This window comes from Cadophora gregata, assembly GCF_030347475.1.
Source record: "Cadophora gregata isolate MNR1 chromosome Unknown scaffold_20, whole genome shotgun sequence".
Lineage (NCBI taxonomy): Eukaryota > Fungi > Ascomycota > Leotiomycetes > Helotiales > Ploettnerulaceae > Cadophora > Cadophora gregata.
The window spans coordinates 172,133-194,564 of NW_026695943.1; the positions used below are offsets into that span (position 1 = coordinate 172,133).

General features: G+C 41.4%; 5 protein-coding genes across 5 annotated transcripts; 2 read left to right on the top strand and 3 right to left on the bottom strand.

The window, feature by feature from the left end:
• Positions 1-8,671: 8,671 nt before the first annotated feature.
• On the top strand, positions 8,672-10,621 carry ONS95_008508 (uncharacterized protein; the record flags this gene model as incomplete). Its single annotated transcript, XM_058502064.1, has 1 exon — positions 8,672-10,621. One exon carries the CDS (start codon positions 8,672-8,674, stop codon positions 10,619-10,621), a length of 1,950 nt encoding a protein of 649 aa, XP_058349234.1.
• A 283-nt stretch (positions 10,622-10,904) lies between these two features.
• ONS95_008509 (uncharacterized protein) lies at positions 10,905-11,936 on the top strand (the record flags this gene model as incomplete). Its single annotated transcript, XM_058502065.1, has 1 exon — positions 10,905-11,936. One exon carries the CDS (start codon positions 10,905-10,907, stop codon positions 11,934-11,936), a length of 1,032 nt encoding a protein of 343 aa, XP_058349235.1.
• Positions 11,937-14,248: 2,312 nt separating this feature from the next.
• Positions 14,249-16,375, bottom strand: ONS95_008510 (uncharacterized protein; the record flags this gene model as incomplete). The annotated part of the gene is made up of 6 exons (XM_058502066.1): positions 16,223-16,375; positions 15,906-16,166; positions 15,725-15,837; positions 15,297-15,668; positions 14,842-15,178; positions 14,249-14,728 (listed from the first exon to the last, which is right to left on the bottom strand). Exons 1-6 carry the CDS (start codon positions 16,340-16,342, stop codon positions 14,249-14,251), a joined length of 1,683 nt encoding a protein of 560 aa, XP_058349236.1. The 5' UTR covers positions 16,343-16,375.
• Positions 16,376-18,027: 1,652 nt separating this feature from the next.
• ONS95_008511 (uncharacterized protein) lies at positions 18,028-20,047 on the bottom strand (the record flags this gene model as incomplete). The annotated part of the gene is made up of 6 exons (XM_058502067.1): positions 18,028-18,514; positions 18,597-19,192; positions 19,243-19,409; positions 19,468-19,580; positions 19,630-19,845; positions 19,907-20,047. The coding sequence occupies 6 exons, from the start codon at positions 20,045-20,047 to the stop codon at positions 18,128-18,130; spliced, it is 1,620 nt and encodes a 539-aa protein (XP_058349237.1). The 3' UTR covers positions 18,028-18,127.
• Positions 20,048-20,296: 249 nt separating this feature from the next.
• ONS95_008512 (uncharacterized protein) lies at positions 20,297-22,154 on the bottom strand. The gene is made up of 2 exons (XM_058502068.1): positions 21,445-22,154; positions 20,297-21,385 (listed from the first exon to the last, which is right to left on the bottom strand). The coding sequence occupies exons 1-2, from the start codon at positions 21,809-21,811 to the stop codon at positions 20,586-20,588; spliced, it is 1,167 nt and encodes a 388-aa protein (XP_058349238.1). The 5' UTR covers positions 21,812-22,154; the 3' UTR covers positions 20,297-20,585.
• Between the last annotated feature and the right edge of the window lie 278 nt (positions 22,155-22,432).

The window sequence follows — 22,432 nt, forward strand, 5'->3', positions numbered from 1 at the left end:
TTCCTGAGTTACTTTCTATATTACTAACTATTACACTCTCCCCTCTACTTAGATCTTTAGGTTTAGAATTATTAAATCTCTTACTAACTTCAACTAGTTCCTAGATAAAGTCCCTTTTATAAAAGACCTTAAGTCGATTCCCTAAAAATATACCGCTAAATCAAGTACTATAGAGTTCTAAGAGTATATATATTCCTTTCTTCGCGATAGCTACGTCGATCTTATATAAGCTAAGCTATTAGTAGCTAAGCTTTAGTTTAGAAGATATATTAACTTCCTATTTAGTATTATATAGTAGAATAATATTACTAACTTTAATTTCCGCCTAATAAATCTGCTAACTAGTATTAAACCTATCCTTACCTATTACTTATATCTTATACTACTTCGTAATTACCTCTTTTAAATCTTTATTCTTAATTTAAATCTACCTTATATAAAGAGCTAAAGTCTCTGCCTCTATCTAAGTATTCTTTTAATCTATAACCCTCTAAGTAGGGACTCCTATTTTAACTAGTAGAACCGCCTCTAACTTATACTATATCTAAAATAGTATATACCTAGTTGTTTCTTTTACTATATAGTAGTTTACTAAAAGTACTATATATAGATTTCTAACTTAATCGCCTATCCCCTTATCTATTATCTTCACTAAGGTATTTATAATAAGTTTATAACCCTACTCTACTATTCTATTCGCTAAGGTATAATAAGCTAATACTACTACTTTTCGGATCTTATATTTCTAAGCGAGCTCTTTTACTTACTTCTTATTTTCTAGCTCTTTATTTATAACTAGCTTTCTAAAGATCCTATAGCGATATATTATATCTTCCTAGAGGAAATCTATAATAGCTACTAAAGTCGTATTTACTAGGGCTCTAGCTTTAACTTACTTAGATAGATTATCCCGCGCTATAACTAAGTAGTACTTTCCTCGCTTTAGTAGTAAATATATTATATCTATTCCCACTTTAGCCTATAGAGTACTAGTCTATATAGGATAAAGTGCTTTCTCTATTCTAGTAGAGTCCTAAAGTTAATAAGCTTCGTATATCGCTATATAAGCTTTCACGTCCGGGTATAATAAGTCTTAGAAATACCTTTCTATAACTTTCTAGTAAGTACTCTCCTATCCTTTATAGCTTATATCCTTATAAAGGGATTTAAGGATTATTTACCGCTCCCTTTTATTATTTATAACCCTTCTTATTAGAAGACCCTTATTAATATAGCGATATAGAACTCTATCCTGAACTATATAATTCAGGGCTTACTACTTAAATCCCCTGAAGTCCTTAGGGTTAACCTTACCTAGCTGCCTTAGTATAAGAAAATACTTTACGATAAGCTTAGAATCTAAACTCTATACCCCTTATAAGTAAGGAGTCGCTCTCTTAGTCTAAATACTAACTTTAACTTAGCTAAACTAAGTATCTACGAAGTTATTAATATCCTCTTCTAGAGCCTTAGTATTTAACTCCTTCTAAGTAGCTAGCTACCTAAATAGCTTATCCGCTATAATATACTTAGTTCTTAGTATATAGCGCACTTTAAAATCGAAAAGGCGTATCTAAGTAATCTATCTTATAACTAGAGCCTTAAGTAAGTCCGACACCTCTTAATTAAGCTATATAACTAGAACTATAGTATCTGTTTCTAGGATAAAATAGTAGCTGATTAAGACCCCGCGAACCTTCTTTAATACCTTTAAAACCCCGTAATACTTTCTCTTAGTAGTATTATAGTTTCTTTCCGCAGCTATCTATACTCCGCTATTATACCTAATAAGATAACACTTAAGGTTACGATCTAACTATATTAAGACTATCTCCTATCCTTATAAGCTTATATCTACCGCTAGAATCACTTCACTACTTCCTTTAGAGATATCTAGCTTTACTAGCGCTAGGGCTATCGTTAGAGCTAACTTTAGTATATCTATTATAAACCTTTTAATATCTCTAAATTTCTACTTTACTCCTTTTTAGAGTAAAAGGTATAGTAGCTTAGCTTTTCTAGTGTAATTAATAATCTAGATATAGTAGTAGCTATAGACTCTAAGAAATATCCTAACTTTAGTCGTGTTTTAATATTCCTGCTAGTTAAGTATCTTTATTACTTTTTCACTATCTAGTAACCTACTTTCTATAGTATAAATATAACTTATTAACTTTAGGCTATTAACCCTGAACTACGACTTAAAGTTAATCATAGCCCTCGCCTTTTCTATATTAGCTAGGACTATATCTAAATTAATAAAGTACTTTAAAATATATTTTCAAATACTAAGCTTAACCTCCTTATTATTATATTTCAAGTAGGGGCTTAGGATAGGAATATTATTAATAAATATCCTAGCTCTCTTAAGCTTATAATCCTTTAGAATTACTTTTCTAACCCTATAAAATTATATAATAAAGTTAGTTACCTCCTGAACTAAGGTAGTATAATAGAAGAGACTAAGTAATATTTAGAATATAGTTAGGTCTCTACTATTTAAGTATAAGGTAACTTAATTATACCGGGAAAAGAAGTTTATTAAAGAGGTAATTATATACCCTGTAAAATCTTCTGATATTTCCTTAATATTAGGCGGTAAGTTAGCGTTCTGAATTATTACTATATTATACTTTATTATAGTATCTACTATCTAATATACTCTACTCTTTTTCTTAACTAAAAAATACTAATTCCTATATAGTCTATAGCTATATTCTAAGGTACTAGCTTTAAGCCTCTTCATAAGTATATCCTTAATATATTTATATAGATATTTTAGTACCAGGAATCCAGGCGCCTACTAGGCTTTATACGGAACTATACGAATTTCCTATAGTAAGTAGATATCTTTATATATCCTTCCGTATTTAGAGAAGTTAAATACTATTATAGTCTCACGCTTATATAGTATTTCCTTTAAAAGCTTATGTTCTTATAGCTATAATCCTCCTTTAATTATTATCTCTTTTATTTTTTCCGGTGTTAACCTTATCTTATATAATAACTCTAAGAACTTCAGGGTTATTTACTTATTAAATTTATAAGGTAGTTTAATAGGCCCTTTAACTCTCTCTTATTCTAATCGCCTCTACTTTTAGTCTAGCTTCCCCCCTAGCTTTAACTTATCTGAAATTCCCTCCTAAATCGGAATAACCTTATTAGCTTTCTTCTTATAAGTACCCTAAACTCTAATAGTAAGAAAAACCCTTTTTACTTATAAAAGTATAACTAAATCTATACTCCTTAAAAGAATTATATCCTTATCCCCTTCCCTATTAGGCTTAGTAAATACTATAGCTGAAAATACTTTTACTTTTCTCTCGCTAAGCGGGTTAAATACGCTAGTTAACTTACTCTTTCCTTTAGTAGATCTATTGCTAGAACTACCTACTACTATAGCTTTAGCTAAGTGTTTTCCGGGAAAATATCCGATTTAGTACGAGACTCTATTAAATCCGCGACCTTTATTATAACCTACTTAGTTCAGTTATTATTTATAACTATAATAAACTAATAACCTCTGCTATAAGAAAATAATAAGAGACTCGCTATAATAAAGAGTTATCCTAGGACTATGTTATTCTCCGCTTATACTAAAGTAAAAAAACTCCCTGCTATTAAGATACTTTTAATCTCTATAATAACTCCCTTATATAACTCCTTAAACTTCTCCTACTCCCTTAAGTAGCCTATTATTCTAAGATTAAAGTTAAGTTAAATAGGGAGCCCGGCCTTTAAGGTAATCGTAGAAGTTATTAGATTAGCCTCTAATCCGTAATTAATAAGCGCTATTATAGTTAAAGAGCTTAGTTAGACTCTAACCTTCAGGCTTCTAATTACTAAGACTTAGGAGTCCTCTGATATCTCCTTTACCCCTGCTGACTTTATTAATACTAAGTTAATCTAATTACCCTTAACTCCCCCCTCGGAGGTCTGAGGTAACTTTACTATAGCTATATTTTTAAAAAGTAGTTTTTATAAGAGCTTAAAGCACGCGAGTACTTCCCTACTAGTAATACCCTTTAGTTTATTATCTAGGACCTTATTTAATAGCTCTAGAGGCTACGCCTCTTGCTTTAAGATATCTAAGTACTACTTTACTTTCCTAGTAACTCTTAGACTAACTTTCTTTAATTTCTTAGTCTATTTCTTATCTATCTCTATTTCTTTAATAATCTCTCCTTACTATACTCCTTTCTTTAATACCCTTTTAATTAGATCCTTCTACTTTTACTTTCTAAGTTATAGAACTTTTAAAGCTACTAAGTCCTTTTCCTTCTTAACTCGCCCTTTTAATACTTTCTTAAGGTTTACTTATTTATTATCTTTTCCGCTCTTTAGTTTTTTACTTCTAGCCTTTAATATTCCTATAGCTTCCTAGTCCTTTTTATCTTCTTTAATATCCGACTTATCCTAAGTTACTACCCTTATTACTATTACCTTCGCGGGTTTAGCCTTATTTATAAGGTGCTATAGCACTTACGTTAGCTATATTATTAAACTACTCCCCTTAGCTTATCCTTCACCGGTTCCCTATATTAAGGTTCCCTTCTAACTAGCTCGTATACCCTCTATTACTAAGACCTTCTTACGCTACCTAACTAACTACCCCCTGCTACTCGCGTGTCTATAATATATCTAGCCCTAATAGTCGTGCACGAGCCCCTTTTCTATATCTATTAGGAAGTCTAGGTAGTCCCTATAGAAATACCTATTTTCTAAATAGTAGAAATATTAGTTCTAGCGATCCCTATAAGTACCTATTATATATACTCTAATTAGCGAGTTATTCGGATACTAAAGTTAGCCTAAGTAAGCCCCTTATAGTAGTCTAAATAGATTAATTCGACTACCGGGTCCTACTAAGTAAGCTCCTAACTGATTTCCCCTGCTAAGTAAGCTAAATCCTAATCTTTCCCTAGGTACCTATAGAGCTTATAATACTCTCGCAGTTAGCGCTAGCGCGTTAAATACCTAGGTTATCTCCTTTACTATTTCTACGGATACTATCTTTAAGCTAATAATAAGGGGAACTAGCTAACCTTTTACCTTAAGGGCGGCAGGTACTTAGCTAAGTAAATCTACTAATTTACTAAGGCTCTTTTATTTCACGTGATTATTAGAAAACTCCCGGACTATCTTATTAGACGTATAAATCTTAGTAGCTATCTTAACTAAGTTATTAAACTTAATTATACCCGGCTTATTAATATTAACCTTATTCTTATATATCACTTTCCTATAAACGTCCCCTAGTAGCTTGTTTAAGAACTATACTCCCTGAGTGTAATTTTCTAACTAGCTCCTTTTTACTAGGGTAGCTGATATTACAGTGAATTATCGAATAAACTACTTTATATTACTTTCTATAGTTCGCGGTTTTAACTTCAGAGCCTTAAGGAATAATCGGGAGTTTATTTATTAAAAAGTATCTTAATCCTTATACTCCTCTAAAAGAGAGACTACTAGCTCTTCCTAATTCTTACTTATCTACTCTAGTAGCGTCTTAATATACTAACTAATAGTAAGATTATAATATCAGGGAAGCTGTTTGATTTAGTCTATATCCTTTAATTAGGTATTATCGTACTAATTAGTATACTATTCTAAGAACTCCGTAATATTAGCTCCTTTAAAGTATAGCGCGCTTAGTATACCCGGGGCCGGTATAACTGAAATATACCTGACTTCTACTATCTTAGAATTCGTAGTCCTTAATTCTTAATAGCTTTCCTCCCGGACTTAAATATATTCTACTATATCACTTTCTTCTATACTTAGTGTTCTTTAGTTCTTAGGATCTCCTAGAAATATAGTTGTATCAGGGAATTTAGTAAACGATTTAAACCTTTAGTACTTACTTATAAGATATAGTATACCTAATATTACTAGAGTTAAAAGTACTAGAGTTAAAAGTACTAGAGTTACTAGTAAGAGCGTAGTAATTATATTTTTTATAACCTCTAGACTTAGCTCCCCTAACTACTCTAACCTCCCTAACTCCTTTTCCTTATATCTCTTTTTTACCCTGCTTTAGGCCCCTTTTTTATATTAAACTTACTTTCTTTTTATATTTATATATTCCCTACTTATTTTCCTTATATAAACTTTCTTTATTACTATAGTAACCTCGTCTTTTAAGCCTATTATAATAACTTTCCCTTCTATACCTCCTTAGCTCTCTCTACTTATATTCTGCTATTTCCTGATATCCTATCTGCTGAATAAGAGCTCCCTAAGCCCCTTTTTTCTAGCTATTTCCTATGTATCTATCTATTACTATAACTAAGTTACTAAGCGATAAAATTCTAACTCTTACCTTTACTACTAGCTTAGTTATATCTTAATTATTCCTCTGCTTTACTTCTAGTTCCCTATATCGATTACTAATATAAAGAGGTAAGGTAGTACTATTAAAGTATATAGTAAGCAGGGATATAGAGGACTACTAACTAAACAGGTAGTAAGAGTAAGAGAGAGAAGATAATATATTTATTATATATTATCGCGCCTATCTATATAACCTTACGGAATAGGCTAACTATCTTCCGACCCAGAACTACACTACCCTACCATAATACTAGTACTACTTATAAAGGTTTCTAGCATGTTAATTAAGATATAGACTCTGAAAGCTAGAAAAGAGATCTACTTATAACTATACTCCTTAATAGCTAAGTTATATAACTAACTTTTAACATGTTATTTACTTTTTAGGAAGGTTTTAAAAGGATTTAATAAGAAGGACTATAAATTAGGGTAAGTAAATATAAGGATTAAAGAGTTAGAGGTATAATTAAAGCGATTAAGACTAAGGAAAAAGAGGAAGGTTTAAATAAGCCTGAATTCTAAGTTTATTATAACACGTGCTATTAAGGAAGCTTAAATTATAGCTAGAGAACACTAAATTATACCTATAGAACCGGAATAATAAAAAGAATTATATTCTATAATATCTAATTAAAAAGATAACGTAATATAGAGTTATTATATCAGCAAAAAATTCTGGCGCCGGGTGCACGTGCCACCCGCCATTTTCGCTATTTTCGCTGTTCGACGGCCTCTTACGCCTAAAGCGGCCTTAAAATATAAGAGGCCGCTATACGTCAGCCTAAAAAATAAGAGGCCGCCTTATACGCCCTAGGCGCCTTTTATAAGACCCACTTTTATATATAAGCTAGACCTAATTAGGAAAGATATAATATTTTTAATTAGAATTAAAAATTAAAAGTTAAGTTTATTTTTAGATTTTAAACTAACTATAAATAGTTAGACTAGCGTAGATTTTAACCGAGAATTTAAAAAGACCTGCACTTTCTACGCACGTCCTTAAAACTAGTCTCGCTAAGCCTTTAACGCTATAAATATCCACGCTAAAAAATCGCTAATAAGCTTATAATTCGATTCGGGTAAATTCTATGCAGGGGTGAGTCGCCGCCTTGCCTAATCGGGCGATATAAGCCCAATAATACCTCCTTATAAGGTATACCTTTATAAGTACCTTTAATATCCTTAGGATTAGTATTATTAAGCTTTCTAAGCTTACTAATATATCTTATATAATAAATAAAAAAACGGACCTACTTTTATTTTATACGCTAGTCCTAATTAGGCTTATAAGCACCTATAGCGTCGAAGGCGCCTAGGGCGCTAGGGGCGCCGGCTAAAATTACTATATACCGCTTTAGGGGTCGCTAGCTATCAAATTAATCGACATGCAACTTAGGCTGGAAATCGCGAAAATAGCGCCTACGGCGGCCAGCCGGCGGCTGCCTGGAGCCAGATCTTTTTGCTGATGTAAGTGTTAAATGGGAAATACGGAATATAAGCGAGGTAGCCGGAATAGGGGGGTGGGCGGAATGGTGGGGTGAGACGTTAGACGAGATGTAAGTGGGAGATGAAAGACGAGAGAGAGGGAGACAAGAAATACCCTAGTGCAGAAGCTGAATGATACTCGATCATGTAGCGAAAAAAGATGTACTTGGGTTTAAGGATATTATATTGTATTGTATACTAGGACAATTTACAAAATGTATTCTTGCAAATAGCATTCATCGCCAAATATGCGTCTACAGAAAATACCCATCAGCCATCCCCCTCCCCAACCGACCCGAAACTGTGCCACCAACTCTGACAGACGACCTATCCGGATCTCCGGTCCCTCGGCAGCGCGTCAAATCAAGTCACTCCACAGCTTTTTTCATAGCTTGTATTGGAACCATCTTGTGCTGAACCGCCGAGTCTTTCTGTCTCGTTCTCGTTCTCTCTTGCACATCGACTTGACAGGCTTGGCGTTTCCCCAAATTATATATATACATACATACAACACAGCACGGCTACCTATGCCATCTTCAAGAAAACTATAAAGATATATTATCATATATTAAGTGGCTATGCCGAACTTGTGCTTTGATTTCGGGAACATGCATGGTCTACGGCAATTTGCTCGGGTCTAGGCTTGAGTTTCCCGTTCTGTAAAACTGTCCGGAAAGTGACATGATTTTTGAAGGACAGGGTACGTTTCTGGCTTATAATTTCTATGGGATTCTTTGAACCTGATGACTCGCGGGGGAGATGTGTTTTATCACCGCGTGCCACAGGCTATGATGCCTTAGGCCGCGATGTAGTACAAACAATACCTTAACTATTCGGGCACAAAACGCCACAAATGACCTTCTTGTCCATATCAACTCACAAACTCACAGACTCAGTCTTAATACGCCTAACTTTTTATCTTACCAAGACGGGAGTAGATCTTTTACAAACAATGCAATACGAACCTCTCGATTTCCAGGCCTTTGAGTTCCGCCTTCTTCGCATCTTGCCGGCTTCCAGCGATGTTGGTTCTGAGAGAACTCTTTTGCGGTGCAGCATATTTCACAGCAATTTGATAGAGCCACCTGAGTTCCGCGCGCTATCTTATTGTTGGGGTGACCCCAACATCACCAAAGCTATTGAGCTCGATGGGCAGCCATTTCACGTCACTACAAACCTCTATTCAGCGTTGAGAGAACTGCGTGCACAAGGCTACGACGTCATATGGGCAGATGCAGTATGTATCAATCAAAACGACATTTTTGAACGGGGGCTACAGGTCATGAGAATGGGCCTGATCTATTCTAAATGTGCAGAAGTATTAGCCTGGTTGGGTGACTGGGAGCATGATCAAAGCCCAAATCCGCTTGCACAAGTCGCTCGATTCAAGCCTCTTGGTCTGGCCAGCCATGTAAGAGGCGACCCAAACCTTTCCAATGTTTCAACGGATTGCGAAGACCAGTCTTCAAATGCTCCAGAATTCGGCTCCTCAGACAGGCGTTCGTCTGATCGAGAACACGATCCATATGCAGCTGAAGACGAATTCTTTCGCACCTATTTTGATCGCGATGCAACTGTGCGTGCGCGACCTGATTGTAAACCTTGGATTACGACAAGACAGGAGATCTTAGAAGGCATACCAGCGGTACTCAGAGCCAAGGAGCACCCGGAATCGACAGCACGAAAGCTAGACCGCCTCGAACGGCGCTCAAAAGATTTACAGACCATGCTGAGAAAGGCGAGGGAAATAATGGACGAGCGTGACCTTGAGCCGCAAGACAAGTCTTCTGCCTTTCGAAGTGTCAAGGGGCTTGAAAATGGCCAGCCTACCATGTCAGGGGTGATCCAGGGCCATGATCGCATGTACACGCCAAAAGAGACGGCTCAAGCAACAGAAAACGACCTTTTGCGAGATATTCCCGATAATGATAACGAAGCCACTCAATATAGGAAGTATGCTGGCTCTAGGACGCTCATGTCTTCCCTTGGTCGACTATTTAAGAAATCTCGTGGAGCTTCAGTCAAATCGAAACCTCATGCAGTTCATGTTGTACAACCTGACGTACCTTCAGACTCTCTATCTTCTACCCACTCTTCTGCATCGGATTGGGACCCCTCCATCCAAACAGGACACATAGTCACCATGTCAAAAGGGAGTCCGAAATATTCTCGCGAGCCGCCTGCTTCACGGCGTTCAAAGCCTTTTCTGGCCCAAGATACCAAGCAGAGAATAGCTCATGAACCTCCCGAAGAGTTTCTTCTCCAAGATTTGAGAGTTTCTAATAAGATTGTAAAAGAAGAGCTCCACAGACCCCTGAAGCTTCCTGGAGTGATGGCTGTAGGTGGCGAATCCGTAGCAGGCTCGACATTTATGGAAAATGCACTTCGCCTTCCACAATTATCTAAAACGGACGAAGAATGGCCGCCTGGGATCTTCAGAGGTCGTAATAAGGAGTCAGTAAGCATAGAATCTGACCACATGTACCCTACGCAAGAAGCGTCAGCCAACAACGTATCAACATCTTTCGTAGGACCAAGCTCTTTACCCATTACGACTAAGGACAAGGGAGAGCAACCAGAGCTTGAAAGTGATCCGCGTCCTAAAACTATGGACTTGCATTTCAAACAGCTGCTAGATTTCCCCTTTTGGAAACGCGTCTGGATCATACAGGAGCTATCTAAAGCCCCACAAGTACAGTTGATGCTAGGTTCCATCCAAAGTACATGGATACAACTGATGCTTTTTTTTTTGATCATCATCGCCTACAGTTTAGCAAAACAGATTTCGCGGCGACTGATATGATCATTGCTCTGAAACGTTTTCGACAGCGTGAACAGCATAACAACCAGCCCCGACTTTTTCGAGCTCTTTTACTAAGCCGCCATTCACTATCAAGTGATCCGAGAGACAAATCTTTGGTATTCTAGGACTGGTACAAGATGGAGCAAGGCTTGTGCCTACTCCAAACTACACTCAGCAACCCAGAGTCGTATTCAAGGATCTGACGAAGCAAGCTTATCGTGCTCATCCAACGGTTCCATGGCTGATGCTAGCTGAACCAGATCGAATAGGTGGAAAAGCTTCGATGACTTCTCTGGATCCATCTTGGCAGATTAATTGGGGAGGCTTGAATCCTACGGAATGGGGACATGCAGCCTTAATGGATCGTTACCGACAGGAAACCCGCAACGAACTAAGGCTTGATAAACGTAATACGCTTCTAAATGGCGAGAGTCTAATTTGTGGTGGTTATTTCTACGACTCAGTATACTCGTTTTCAAGAGGCCCTGATGCAACAGAAACAGGACTCAAAACGCAAGCATACAGCTGGGCTATATCACGAGAACCGTTCCCTGAGCATCCTCCTATCCGGCATGCCGCATTGTTCCATCCAGCAGCTTTCATAACTCTTTTGTGGCGTCAGTTGACATTTTTAGAGCATAAGCATGTGCTCATGCGCAACCAAGTTGGCCCTAAATTCGGAGCCCGTTTCCTCTCTTATATAATCACCACGGACAATGACGACGAATATTTGTTGGCTACATTTCTCAGCGATTCTCCCGAAGCTCTTGCAGACTTGCAGGAATGCAGAGCAAGAATGAGCTGGCATAGAGACACACTTATGGTCCCGACACCAGACGGCGAACTCAGCCTCTTCCAGCATGCTGAAAGGTTCTTAGGAATGGAAAATAGGCCGTTTCTGTGGCAAAAAGCTAGCCAGATGAATTACCCGCCACATTTGCGAGAGAAGGCTGTGTTGGTGATTCTGCAATCTATCGAGGCTTTAACTAACGGCCTGCGTATCCTCGATCACTATTGTATGGGGATCATTGCTACGTCAACAGGCGCAGTTCTTCTCTCACGGGGTCACGTAGAGAAAGAAGATATTATATGTAATATGCATGGTTATGACTGTATTCTGGTTCTGAGAGAATGGTTGGGTGGCTTTCGATACGTAGGAGAAACTTCGAAGATGGTTGGGCGTGGTTATTGTTGGGATGAAGGATTTCGACAAATCATTGGCAATGACGCATCGGCCGGATGCAAAGAGTCTCAGAGTCCCAGCGATGATGAGGAAGCTGGAGAGTACAAGGAGCGGAGGTTCAAGATATTGTGATAACTGTTTTCCTTTAAACAGCAGACTTAAGCGCATCCTGTCGTACATTGAAACTTCAATATGATTTCAACTCGCCCGCAATACTACCAAACCCGAAATGTCCCATCGCTAGCTGGGGATGCTAGTCTCTTACTCCTACATCCTCTGAGCGCCTTCCCTATTTACCCAGTCCAAGATCTCACCTCCTTACAGTACCATCAAAAGATGCCGAGGTGAGCACATCTCCGCTAGCGGAAAATATCATCCGGCGTGAAGTAGAGGAGCATATGTGCGGATCTGTCTGCCGCTGATTTCTTCCTGGGACAACTGTTGCATCCATCTCACTTTACGACGTTATAGGACATTGCTGCACGAATTCACTTCTTAGAATACAGTCATCTTTGACAAAGGAGATCCGCGGATAAAATTCGAATCTGGAGCACGCAAACTCAAGGCCAGCTTCGCTGGTTGAACTGTTGATGTTCTATCTGCTACGGTGCATCTGATTGAGGCTTCATTAATTTAGCTGCATTTGAAGATATACAGAGACCATGTCTGTTGCTGCACTGTTGATTTGTGATGCCTAAATTTGTTATCGCTTTCAAGCTATTAAGTCGTAGTCTTTCATGATTCTTGGATATGTCTTGTATTCTTGCTATAAATCGGAATTCTCAGCCTGTGACAAGTATCTTTAGATGTACACAACGTTCTTGAAAGTGATACCACAAGGTTATCGTGGCAAGTTTTTCAATGAAACGTGCTGGTGTCCTCTCTTGATTTCTTCCCGAGTGATTCTTGCGGGATTGCCCCTTGCTACCAGTTGTCTGTTAGGAAGCTCACTCCAGGATCGCGGGCCATTGTTTTGTCTGCACCAGTGTGGCGGCTTTGAACAGTTACGTACGGCTCAGGTGTAAAGCCAAATGCTCAAAATCCTTGCCGAGTTTGGCACCTTGAATTCTTTGAAGGCAGATCAATCCAAAGTCGAACTCTGGATCGTCTGTGTCCAGCATTTCCCCTTCGCGGATAAAGCTCTGGCCCGCATGGATATCAAGCACTGTCAAGATGTGAATCCGAGAAAATGCTTTGAAAAGCTCCGTCAATCCTTCCTGTGCTTTTCTTAGTACGACAAGACATCGGATATTTATGGAGAAGTACAATACCTCAGACTGGTTGAAGTTACATCAATTTCTAGCTCTCTCAGCTTGGGGCATAATTCTGTAATCCTATAAAGCTTTTTGCGGTGAATGAGGTCTTCTGTGTTCCCCTTGTAGTTCTCGACCATGAGACATAGTCGTGTCAGATTCGCACCTACCAGCTCGAGGAGAACGACTCCAAACGACCTCTCTTTGTGGTCTGAAAACCCGCCGCCTTATACTCCGTGGTCTGATCATCGTCAAATACGAGTGCCTCTGTTGTTGTCACACAGCACATGATGTGCCCAGTGTCCGCGTGAATATGTCCAAATGGATCGACGCCGTACCTTCTGAATTCACATCCTCGTCACGAGAATAGCGCCGACGCGGTGCACATCATCTGAGTTCGTCGACATTACAACTTCTAGTACACGTGATACCCTTTGGCAAGTGAAATAGGCTGCAGTTGCATACTTAATAGTATCTAAGAACTGGTTGGGCAGTCTAAGACGTGTGGTGTATGTAGAGACAATCTTCTACATGTTAAAACGGAATCTTGGAGAACAATTCACCAAATGCGTGGTACAAGGGTATTCTTTTTGAATCTCACCAACGACGGATTGAGGATGCGCGAGCCGGCTACCACATATTTTGGTGGCATCCATTATGTTTGTTGACGTGACATAGATGGAGGGAACGAAAACTTGAGGTCATGGACATGTCAAGGTAGAGTACGGTTGCCCAGACGTTGATGAAACATTAACATGCTCTGCCTGTGGTTTCCTTCGGTTTCTTTTCTTCTTGGCAAGAATTGGTAGAGTTAGGTAGACACGCGCCAGCGCAACTGCTACATCATTGAGTGACACAACCAAAAGTTGAAAAGGCTATCAGGCGTACTTCTCCTCACTTTGCATCGATGATGGAATAGCCTATGAAGGCGTATTGGTGGCTGTTCCCGAACGCACTCTATCCAAGAAAAATTAGAGTAACTGTGTAATATCTCATGATAAGAAATCGGTTGAGAAAAAGACATGATGATGCAAAAGTTTCCGCATCGACAGCGGCATTCCCATTAAACACTTTCTTGATTCGCAGCCAGTGCTGAAAGACCAATTCATTATCAAATCACTAAATACACATACATGCAGGCGAGTGGAGAGCCTCTCCAATGACGGAGCTTCCGGAAGGAACAAAGCATAATCAATTGCCTCCTTCAGCTTCTGGTCCACCATCAGTATCTTCAGTCTCAAAACCTATCTTTTTCGGAGGCCCCTGATATCTTTTGCTTCCCCACTGCTCGTAGGTTCCTGTATCATTTGTATGAGAGTAATAGTTTCGCTTCTTATGCCGAATATACCAGATTGAATCACAGCAGCTCTCGAATTCCCGGGGATTGCTCATCAACTCCGCCACGCGAGCATCGGAACCAAGCTCATGCAAGTTCTCCGGCTGCCAGTGGGGCGGCATTGGTGGCCAGTATTGCATAATCGAAATCTTGCTCGGTCTTTTGCTGTGATTCATTGAGTGAAGATAAAACATGATACGACGTGCGTTGTCGTAATCTTCATCAGTGGATAATCCGAGTGGAGTTTCTCCTTTCCAATCAATTTTTCCGTAAACGCGGAAACTGACCTCCTCCACGTTCTTTAGTCGTGCAATCGCGTTTAAAAACTCAGTGTTCTGCTATACTTGTCAGAAATCCGGAAGATCCATATAAAATCTCTCAAAAAGCAAAGACCACGAAACAGCGAAGGATTGGCAAGCTTCAAATGATAGTTAGACTTAGTACTTACGTTGTAGAGTTCGCTCGTGTAGGTGAGGCCTAGCTCGAGGAGACTTTTACAATGAAGACCTATCTCGTCAATGCAAGACTTGGAAACCAAGTTTTGCTGAAAGTTTTGATAGTCACCACTGTACAAGTGGAGCTTGTCAAGGCGATCACCGATTTGTTGAAGCACGTCAACTGTGACTAGATCTGCTGGCCATGGGCACTCCAAGCTGAGTACTTTCAGACCTCTTTGAGAGACAACAAAGTCTCGGAAGGTTTCGACAGTTTGGACGACCTTTTCATAGTTTCTTGATCGAAGCGGTATGATGATCTTCAGGATCTCAATCGTATCCACCTTTTCTCTATGTAGGTCAGCCAAGATGCTGGAGAAATTGGTATTGTGGAGGACCAAATTGCTGAGCTGAGAAAAGTCCCAGACGTTTCCACAGTCTTCCACCGAGTAGTGCCAATGATAACCACGTAAAACCAACTTGCGCATTGGTGGGAGTTTTTTGGCACATGGAAGCGGATAAGCAAGTGTGTTTCCAATAGCTGTGGATCTCGAAGACATCGAGGATTTGTGCCGCACTGTTCTTTGTTGAAATCATTCGGTGATCAGCGCGATCTTTTCCCAGCGTAGCGTCTTGGTAACGCGGATAGTGTGCTTCAGGGATGTTTTGTTGGTTGGTGATGACTTCAATAAGAAATTCGCTCTTTGCAATCGTCATACGACATCTGCGCAGGGGATTGTCTCTCTTTCTGTTATGTAAGAACGCATTGAGATATTCAGATATCGATTGGCCGACATGGATTCCCCAGTTCAGACAACGGCCAGATCCACCATCCTGCCATCTGAGACTGTAGTCAGCTAACGGACCACACATCTGCCAGGTAACCGTCAAACTTACACAACTCGTTCAAGGTATCGACTCGTACTCAACAAATCGACGGTAGTAGTACGCACGTTGTCTGATTGACAGGGAGAAAGTTCAAGTAGTTTGGCGTTCCGACGAATGTTTTCCTTTGCATCGTCAGTCAGTTTCCTTTGCTGAAAAGGAGATAAGAAAAATTTAGATCTGGCAACTTTACCTTCACAGCATTGCACGGTGGCGCAGTGACATAAGTCAACCGGTGTATGAACGAGGCTTGGGAGAGGTCGGTATAATAATACGCAAAGCGCTTTAAGACAGCATCGAACTGGTGAGAGACCAATCGAGTATCATGGAGCCAGCCCTTGAGGGGATCTCTTTTTGGGGTGTCGAAGCTATCATCGTCACTAGAGTAGAAATCCAATGTATCATACATTTCGTTGTCAGAAGTGGTGATCCAAAACATATAGTCTTGTACAAGCTGTAGATTCGGGTCAGTAAGCCTCCTCAATCCTCAAAGAGTAGATCGATGCATACCAGAGCGAACACCATGTACCATATGTCAGAATCGAGAGTGATCTTCCTTTTCGGGGCAGGTGCGAGAGCAAGATGCTCCATCTCCTTCGAGATATTCCGTTCAGCCATGTTTACCGTCATGATAATTTGTTATGTGCGGAAGTTGAGTCTATTTCGAGCCTCGTTGAAGAGAAAATAGGTTGCAGGAAATGTGGGTTGGAGCGCTAATTTAAGCGTGTTTGTTGACATCACGTGTCCAATGACTCTTTGCCAGTTTGTCGCCTCCTGGCGGTTGAAAACAGGTATGGAGCGTGGAGTAAGGGTTCATTCACTCTCTAACATTCATCATTTATTAATAGGAGAAAAGAACTGAGCATTAAACTGGTTCGCTGAGGATACAAGGCCATTCCCAGCAGTCCGCAGCCACCGAATGCTGCCGCAATGCGAGCCTCACCATGTTCTGAGTGCAGCTCAAGCCCAAGCTCTCCCTATTGATTCTGTACAAAAAGGTGTCCTGCCGTCTTTTTCTGGCGATCTACAAAGTCCTATTCCTGATTCTGTTCATCAATCAAAGGTGTTGCCAAGCGAAACTTCCTTTGTTTCCAAACAAGTCAACAACCTGAGTTAAGTCTCTGACTCGCCAGCTTCCCCGTTGCTCGTAAGCACAAGATGGATTAATATCCAAGACTAGAAGTCTTTTATGATTCAAGCGAACATAATTTTGACTGATGATAGTACCAAAAGTCGTACCAATTCGGAGGTTCGCGAGCTTCCCAAACGCGATGAGTAAGGGATTCGAAAAGAGGGCCGACTCTCATGAAGTGAATGTAAGCCATCATCTGTTCCGCATCGTCGTAGTCTGGTTCTGTGGATCTCTTTACTCTGGGTCTGTGGATTTCTTAACTCTAAGCCTGCAAGAATCCGGGTCTCTTCTGTCATATCTTTCGTTCATGGTGGAGAAGTCATGCGCCCACAGTCGGAGGCGGAGATTCTGAAGGCTCGGAACAGCTGTGATAATCTGAAGTACACTCGCTCTCTGATGGGGGTTTGGTAGCATGGAGTTGCAGACCCCTCTCGAGATAGATAAAACAGATCGGCTGCGGAATCACAAAAGTATATTACTCGCCTCGGTGAGATTGTATCTGAAGTCCAACTCAAGTTCTTCAAGTACACGGCAAATTAGCGTGATACGCCACAAACTCTTTAGTGAACAGGATTCCCCGCCGAATTATGTATCGATGATTCGAAGCTTCCTCGGGTTTTTCTCCTGGTCCTGGAAGGTTTTTGGAGTCAACACACTTTCCCAGCTTTTACATTTGATCTCGAGAGTATGCAAGTGGACGAATCTTCAAAGTAAATGACGGATCTTTTTCGGAAAGCGAATATCATAATATTGTAAGTCTGGATACTCGATCCTGATGATTTCCAGTTTTGTCCAAAAGATGGCGGGTATTCTAATGGGGTAATCAAAGCACAATTTTTCTAGAAGACTGATATCGCACAAAGAAAGAGAGCGTAAGACTGCCCCCGTTTGTGGTATTGGCAGGGGGGAGGCACTTCTGTGTTGACATTTATCCCGATGTATTCTAGCGTAGCAATACGTTTCAATAGTTGTACCAGGCACTGGGCTAAGTGACATGAAAGAGGCTACCTAGCCCATCGGTTTATTATGAACTCACTCGGTCTTGAATAAAAGAAAGCTATCTGAATAATCAGGTAGCAGTGCTCAAGCAAGCGAAGACGGCGTTGCAGGAACGGGAGCGAAAGGATCACTCTCAATTGTCTCCACTAGTTTAGCAGTGACGCCTCAGGGAGAGACATTTCCATCCATTGATAACAAAGCTGCATGATAGAGTCTAGTCTTACAAGGGGATGGGAGCAAAGCAAGAAGATCGTGTCACCCTTCCACCCATGCCGTGCAAGGGCTCAGTTCACCTCGTTCGTGGAAGCGCCACCATCTACAGTTTCTAGAGATGATTCAGATGTTCTTGGTCCAATGCGTTGACTTCCGGTCTGCTGATATACCCCGAACTCAGTGATTTTCGATTCGTAAGATCTGCACGAATCCCAGACCTCCCCGTCCGCTGGCTTCCATGCTGGCGGTGGGCTTGAATGTCGGACCAACAGTCTAAATTGCAAAGAGTCGCCAAGTCTATGTGAATGTAGGTATCTCAGTAATTTTTCGGCTGCATCGTAATCAGGATCTGTTGCGTTGTGTTTGCTCTTATCAACCCCAAGATTGTGCGCGGACATTATCAGATCAATATGACGGAGTCCTGGAGTCTGTGCTAGAAGTTTGAGGATCTCAAAAGCCTATCAAGTCAGTTGTGAGCTATTTCATGGCTTTGATGAAAACAAAATTATTGAAATAAGGATTGATCTGGCCAAAACTTACATCTCCATCTACGGGGCTAAACTCTAGGACTAGGGACTTGATGTTCTTACCGACGAACAGTATTTCTTTCAGGGAAGGGAGAGATATGGGCTGCTCATCGTAAACCCCGGTCAACTCCAAGCTTTCGAGATTTTCCAGGGTTCCAGCAATAACATCGATCGGAAAGACTTTATGTAATTCATCGCAGCCAATTTCCAGAGACCGGAGATTGGTGAAATGGTTAAAGATCTGCCGCATTACCGCTCGAGCCATTTCTTGCATCTCTTCCATCGATTGATAATTCGTCATGTCAAATTTGGGCGCTTCTATGACGAGGACGCATACTTGCCACCATGAATCCACTGGGATCTGCATGAAGAATTGAATCAGATCCATTTCTTCAAGAGTCAGCATGCAAAGTTCCGAGAAGTCCCAAATGAGACCGAACTCTTTCCATGAGTGTTTCCAGTCATAATTGTTGAGAAATAGCCTTTCCATAGCGGGTAGTCGATGTCCTGTAGGTGAAAGGTATCTGAATGGCGAGGGGTTGCACCAGAAGTTGATACCGAGGCGATCAATGGAGCGGCCGGCGGCAGGATGGTATGGAAGAGCTAGATCTGCACTTTTCATTAATATTGACCTAGATTCTTGGACTTGGCGTACATACTATCATATGGAGTTGCGGTTTGCTCTATTACAGTCCATCTGGAGTCGACCGAAAAGCAACATCCTTGTGGGTGCCTTCTGTTGTTGAGGAATGATGAAAGCCATATCGATGCCAAGTACGACATGTTGTGACCTGTGTTGTCTCTAAAATCGACCATATTCTTAAATCTTGGGAAGTCAGTATCGCACCATTTTATTACGGCACATGGTGCTGTGTAGTCCTTACTGCACTTTCTTCAATCGCTGACAGCTCTCAATCAACTGGCTTACGTCGGTCTCGAATTCCAAATCATGAACATGTGGCAATTGGAGAACAGTGGTGACATCTTTGATCAACTCCTGTGCTTGTGTTAGGAAATTCCAATTCAGGGGAAAAGCTCAACATTACCACGAAGCTATCACGTAAAGGTCCAGAGACATTAGGCAGCCGATCCTTGATCAGCGGTCCGCTCATGTCCACAAAACTATACCCCAATGGCATCACTATCATGTCGAAATCTTTGGACACAAGTCTGCACCCGCGAAGCCAATCGTAGAACTCCTTGGTGTGTGGCAGGCGGCCAAGACTGGGGTGAGATGCGACGATGAGGTTCTCCTTGACGAGCTACGATAAAAATTACATAAGTTGTTGTGTCATGGCGCTGTGTCAATAGGAATAGACTCACCTTTGCAAACACCATGTACCAGATATCGTTGACTAGCACTACCTTGGGTTTCTCCACCTCATCTTTCGAGTTGACCGACTTCGCCTCGTTGAGTGAGAGGGACGCGATTTGGGGGAGATCCATTTTGCTGAGCTTGACCATCTTAATGTCCGACGCCATCGCAGCTGTTCTGTGGCTGAAGATCGTCACAGAAATCCAAGTTGTACTCTCAAAGGAAAGGAAAGGAAGTGGACATGGAGCGCGGGGAGGCGTCTAGGTAAACAAAGCTCGGTGGGGATCCACTTTGAGTAAATTAGACGAAGACACGCTAGCCTACCTAGTCTCTCTTCAGCGAGCCAGCTTCGGCTTTCAGACATCACCTGTCCCGTCAGAACTTACATGTTTCTTTCGTGAAGATTCAAGACAAGAAAAGAGACGAGATCCAAAAATGTGTGTACAGTTGAATGTAAACCAGAGAAGAAGCATAAGACCGGAGGCAGAACAACGACCAGATTCCAGCAAAATGTATCCAAAGGGCAAGCACCTCACGGAAGCCTAAATACAATACTGCCTGACGAAAATTCTCGCTACTCCCAGACGTCACGAGCATAGACCTGAGTGTCAAGCACGCCGATGCATACATAAACGCATTACTCGATAATCCCCAGTAGAGATATCGCCATAAAACCAACATCGACAATCACATCTCAGCCCTCCTCTCCCACCTACTCGGCGCCTCAACAGGCTCATGTGTCAATGCAGGCGGCATATATCCACCCTGGCCTCGTCCAGAAGGTGAACTCGGAGTTCCCGCCCAGCCTCCTCCTTCAGCACTAACTTGCCCCTGTTGAACGGCAACCGGACTCTTATACTCCATCACAGGAGTCTGCTGTTGAGCCTGTGGCGTATAGGCCGGCGCGTTCCCAGCGGCATAACCGTCCGGACCAGTCGTTACAACAGCGTTGTCTCTCGCCTTCCGCGCACCAAGTACTTTCCATAGCAGAAGAGCAAGAAGGAGAAGAACAGCCACAGCACCAATCGCAATTCCTACCGTTGCCCCGGTTGAGAGTTTAGATTTAGATTTCTTGCTTGTCTTACTCCCGGAACTTCCTGTAGACTCGCTGCTACTCGATCCAGACCCACCATCCGATACCTCAGTCGCGGTAGCTGTGGCAGTTGACTTAACCTCCGTCGTGATCGTCGTCACACCACCATCCTTCAATGTGCTCGTCACAGTCCTGGTCGCACTTGTTGGCACAGGGTTTGTGTTCACACCAGTCGTCAATGCCCCGCCTCCAACCTGACTTGCAGCAGTAGCTATCAACGAGCTTGCCACAACTTGATCATTGGGAACGCAAATCCCAGCATAACCGCGAGAGGGGAGGACTCCATATTGTCCTGGTTCGCAGCAGAAGTATTGGTCGCTGGTTAGGATGTACATGTTCCATGTCTGGTTGGCGCAGACCGGGAGGTTTTGCACGGTGGAGAAACAGTCGGATCCTGGGAGGGGATGTCAGGAAATTGGTTGAGGAGAAGACATGGACGGGAAACAAACATACCAGTTGGACAACAGTAAGGATAAATTGTCCCGTCGCAGAGTTGGCCTTCAGGACAGCAGGCTGGATTCACAGTTCCAGATCGGGTTGGACATGCTACTGGTGCGATTGCAGGACAATCTGCACCTGGGATACCGAGAGCCCATCCTCCTTGATATGCTGCGCGATTTCGAAGAGATTGGGGTACGAGTGGTGCGAGGTTGTATGCTTGAGCTAATGTAAAGAAGGGTGACAGGAAAGCGAGAGTATAGAGATGCTGTGTTGAGAACATCGCGAAGGACTTCTCCGTGTATATCAAGGACTGGTCAGGAACGAAAGAGAGGAGGAAAACGACGAAAAAAAGCGAAAGAGAAGGAGAAGGCGGCAGCATTTGAATAATATATCAAGCGCCCGAATCCTTCAAACTAGAAGTGACTTTCAGGGTCCAACCACAAGGCCACCCATCTCCGAAAACAAGCCTCCACACAGCTCCTACCACGGTACTTCTACGACAAGGCTTCCCCCGTCTTCATATTTCCACAACTTCCAATCCACACGGAGCAGGCACAAATCAGCAGAACGCTCAGAGCCAGGCAGCAAATCAAACCAGAGCACAGCAGCACAATAAGTCAAACGTTTCGGCAAGGCAACACAACACAGCCACGGAACTCCGCATTGGCATTAGCATGAAGTATCAGAATAGATGGAGAGTGGACATACTAACGAATGAAAGATTGAAGAGAGGAGGATGCGGGTTGCGGCTGGATATGGAGGCTTGCATATAAATCCGAAAGAAGCGGGGGTGTTATTGGTTGCTTGACTGTGGCTTGAGCCATGACTGACATGGAAACTGCCGAGGAAATATGACAAACGGGATCAATTTGGTTTCTGGGACCAAATTAAATTGAATTGAATGAGAAGCTTATTTCGGACCGCAGCAGATCTCAAAGTCGTCTGTGTTGAATTCTGATGTTTGGAAATTCTTGAATGTCAATTCAAAGTTGACATCAAG

Excerpts from the sequence above, each read along its gene's own strand:
- ONS95_008512 (XM_058502068.1), bottom strand. The coding sequence starts at position 21,811 with ATGCTGCCGCCTTCTCCTTCTCTTTCGCTTTTTTTCGTCGTTTTCCTC. Across the intron at positions 21,386-21,444 it reads TCCTTACTGTTGTCCAACTG|GATCCGACTGTTTCTCCACC; the intron begins GTATGTTTGTTT and ends ATCCCCTCCCAG.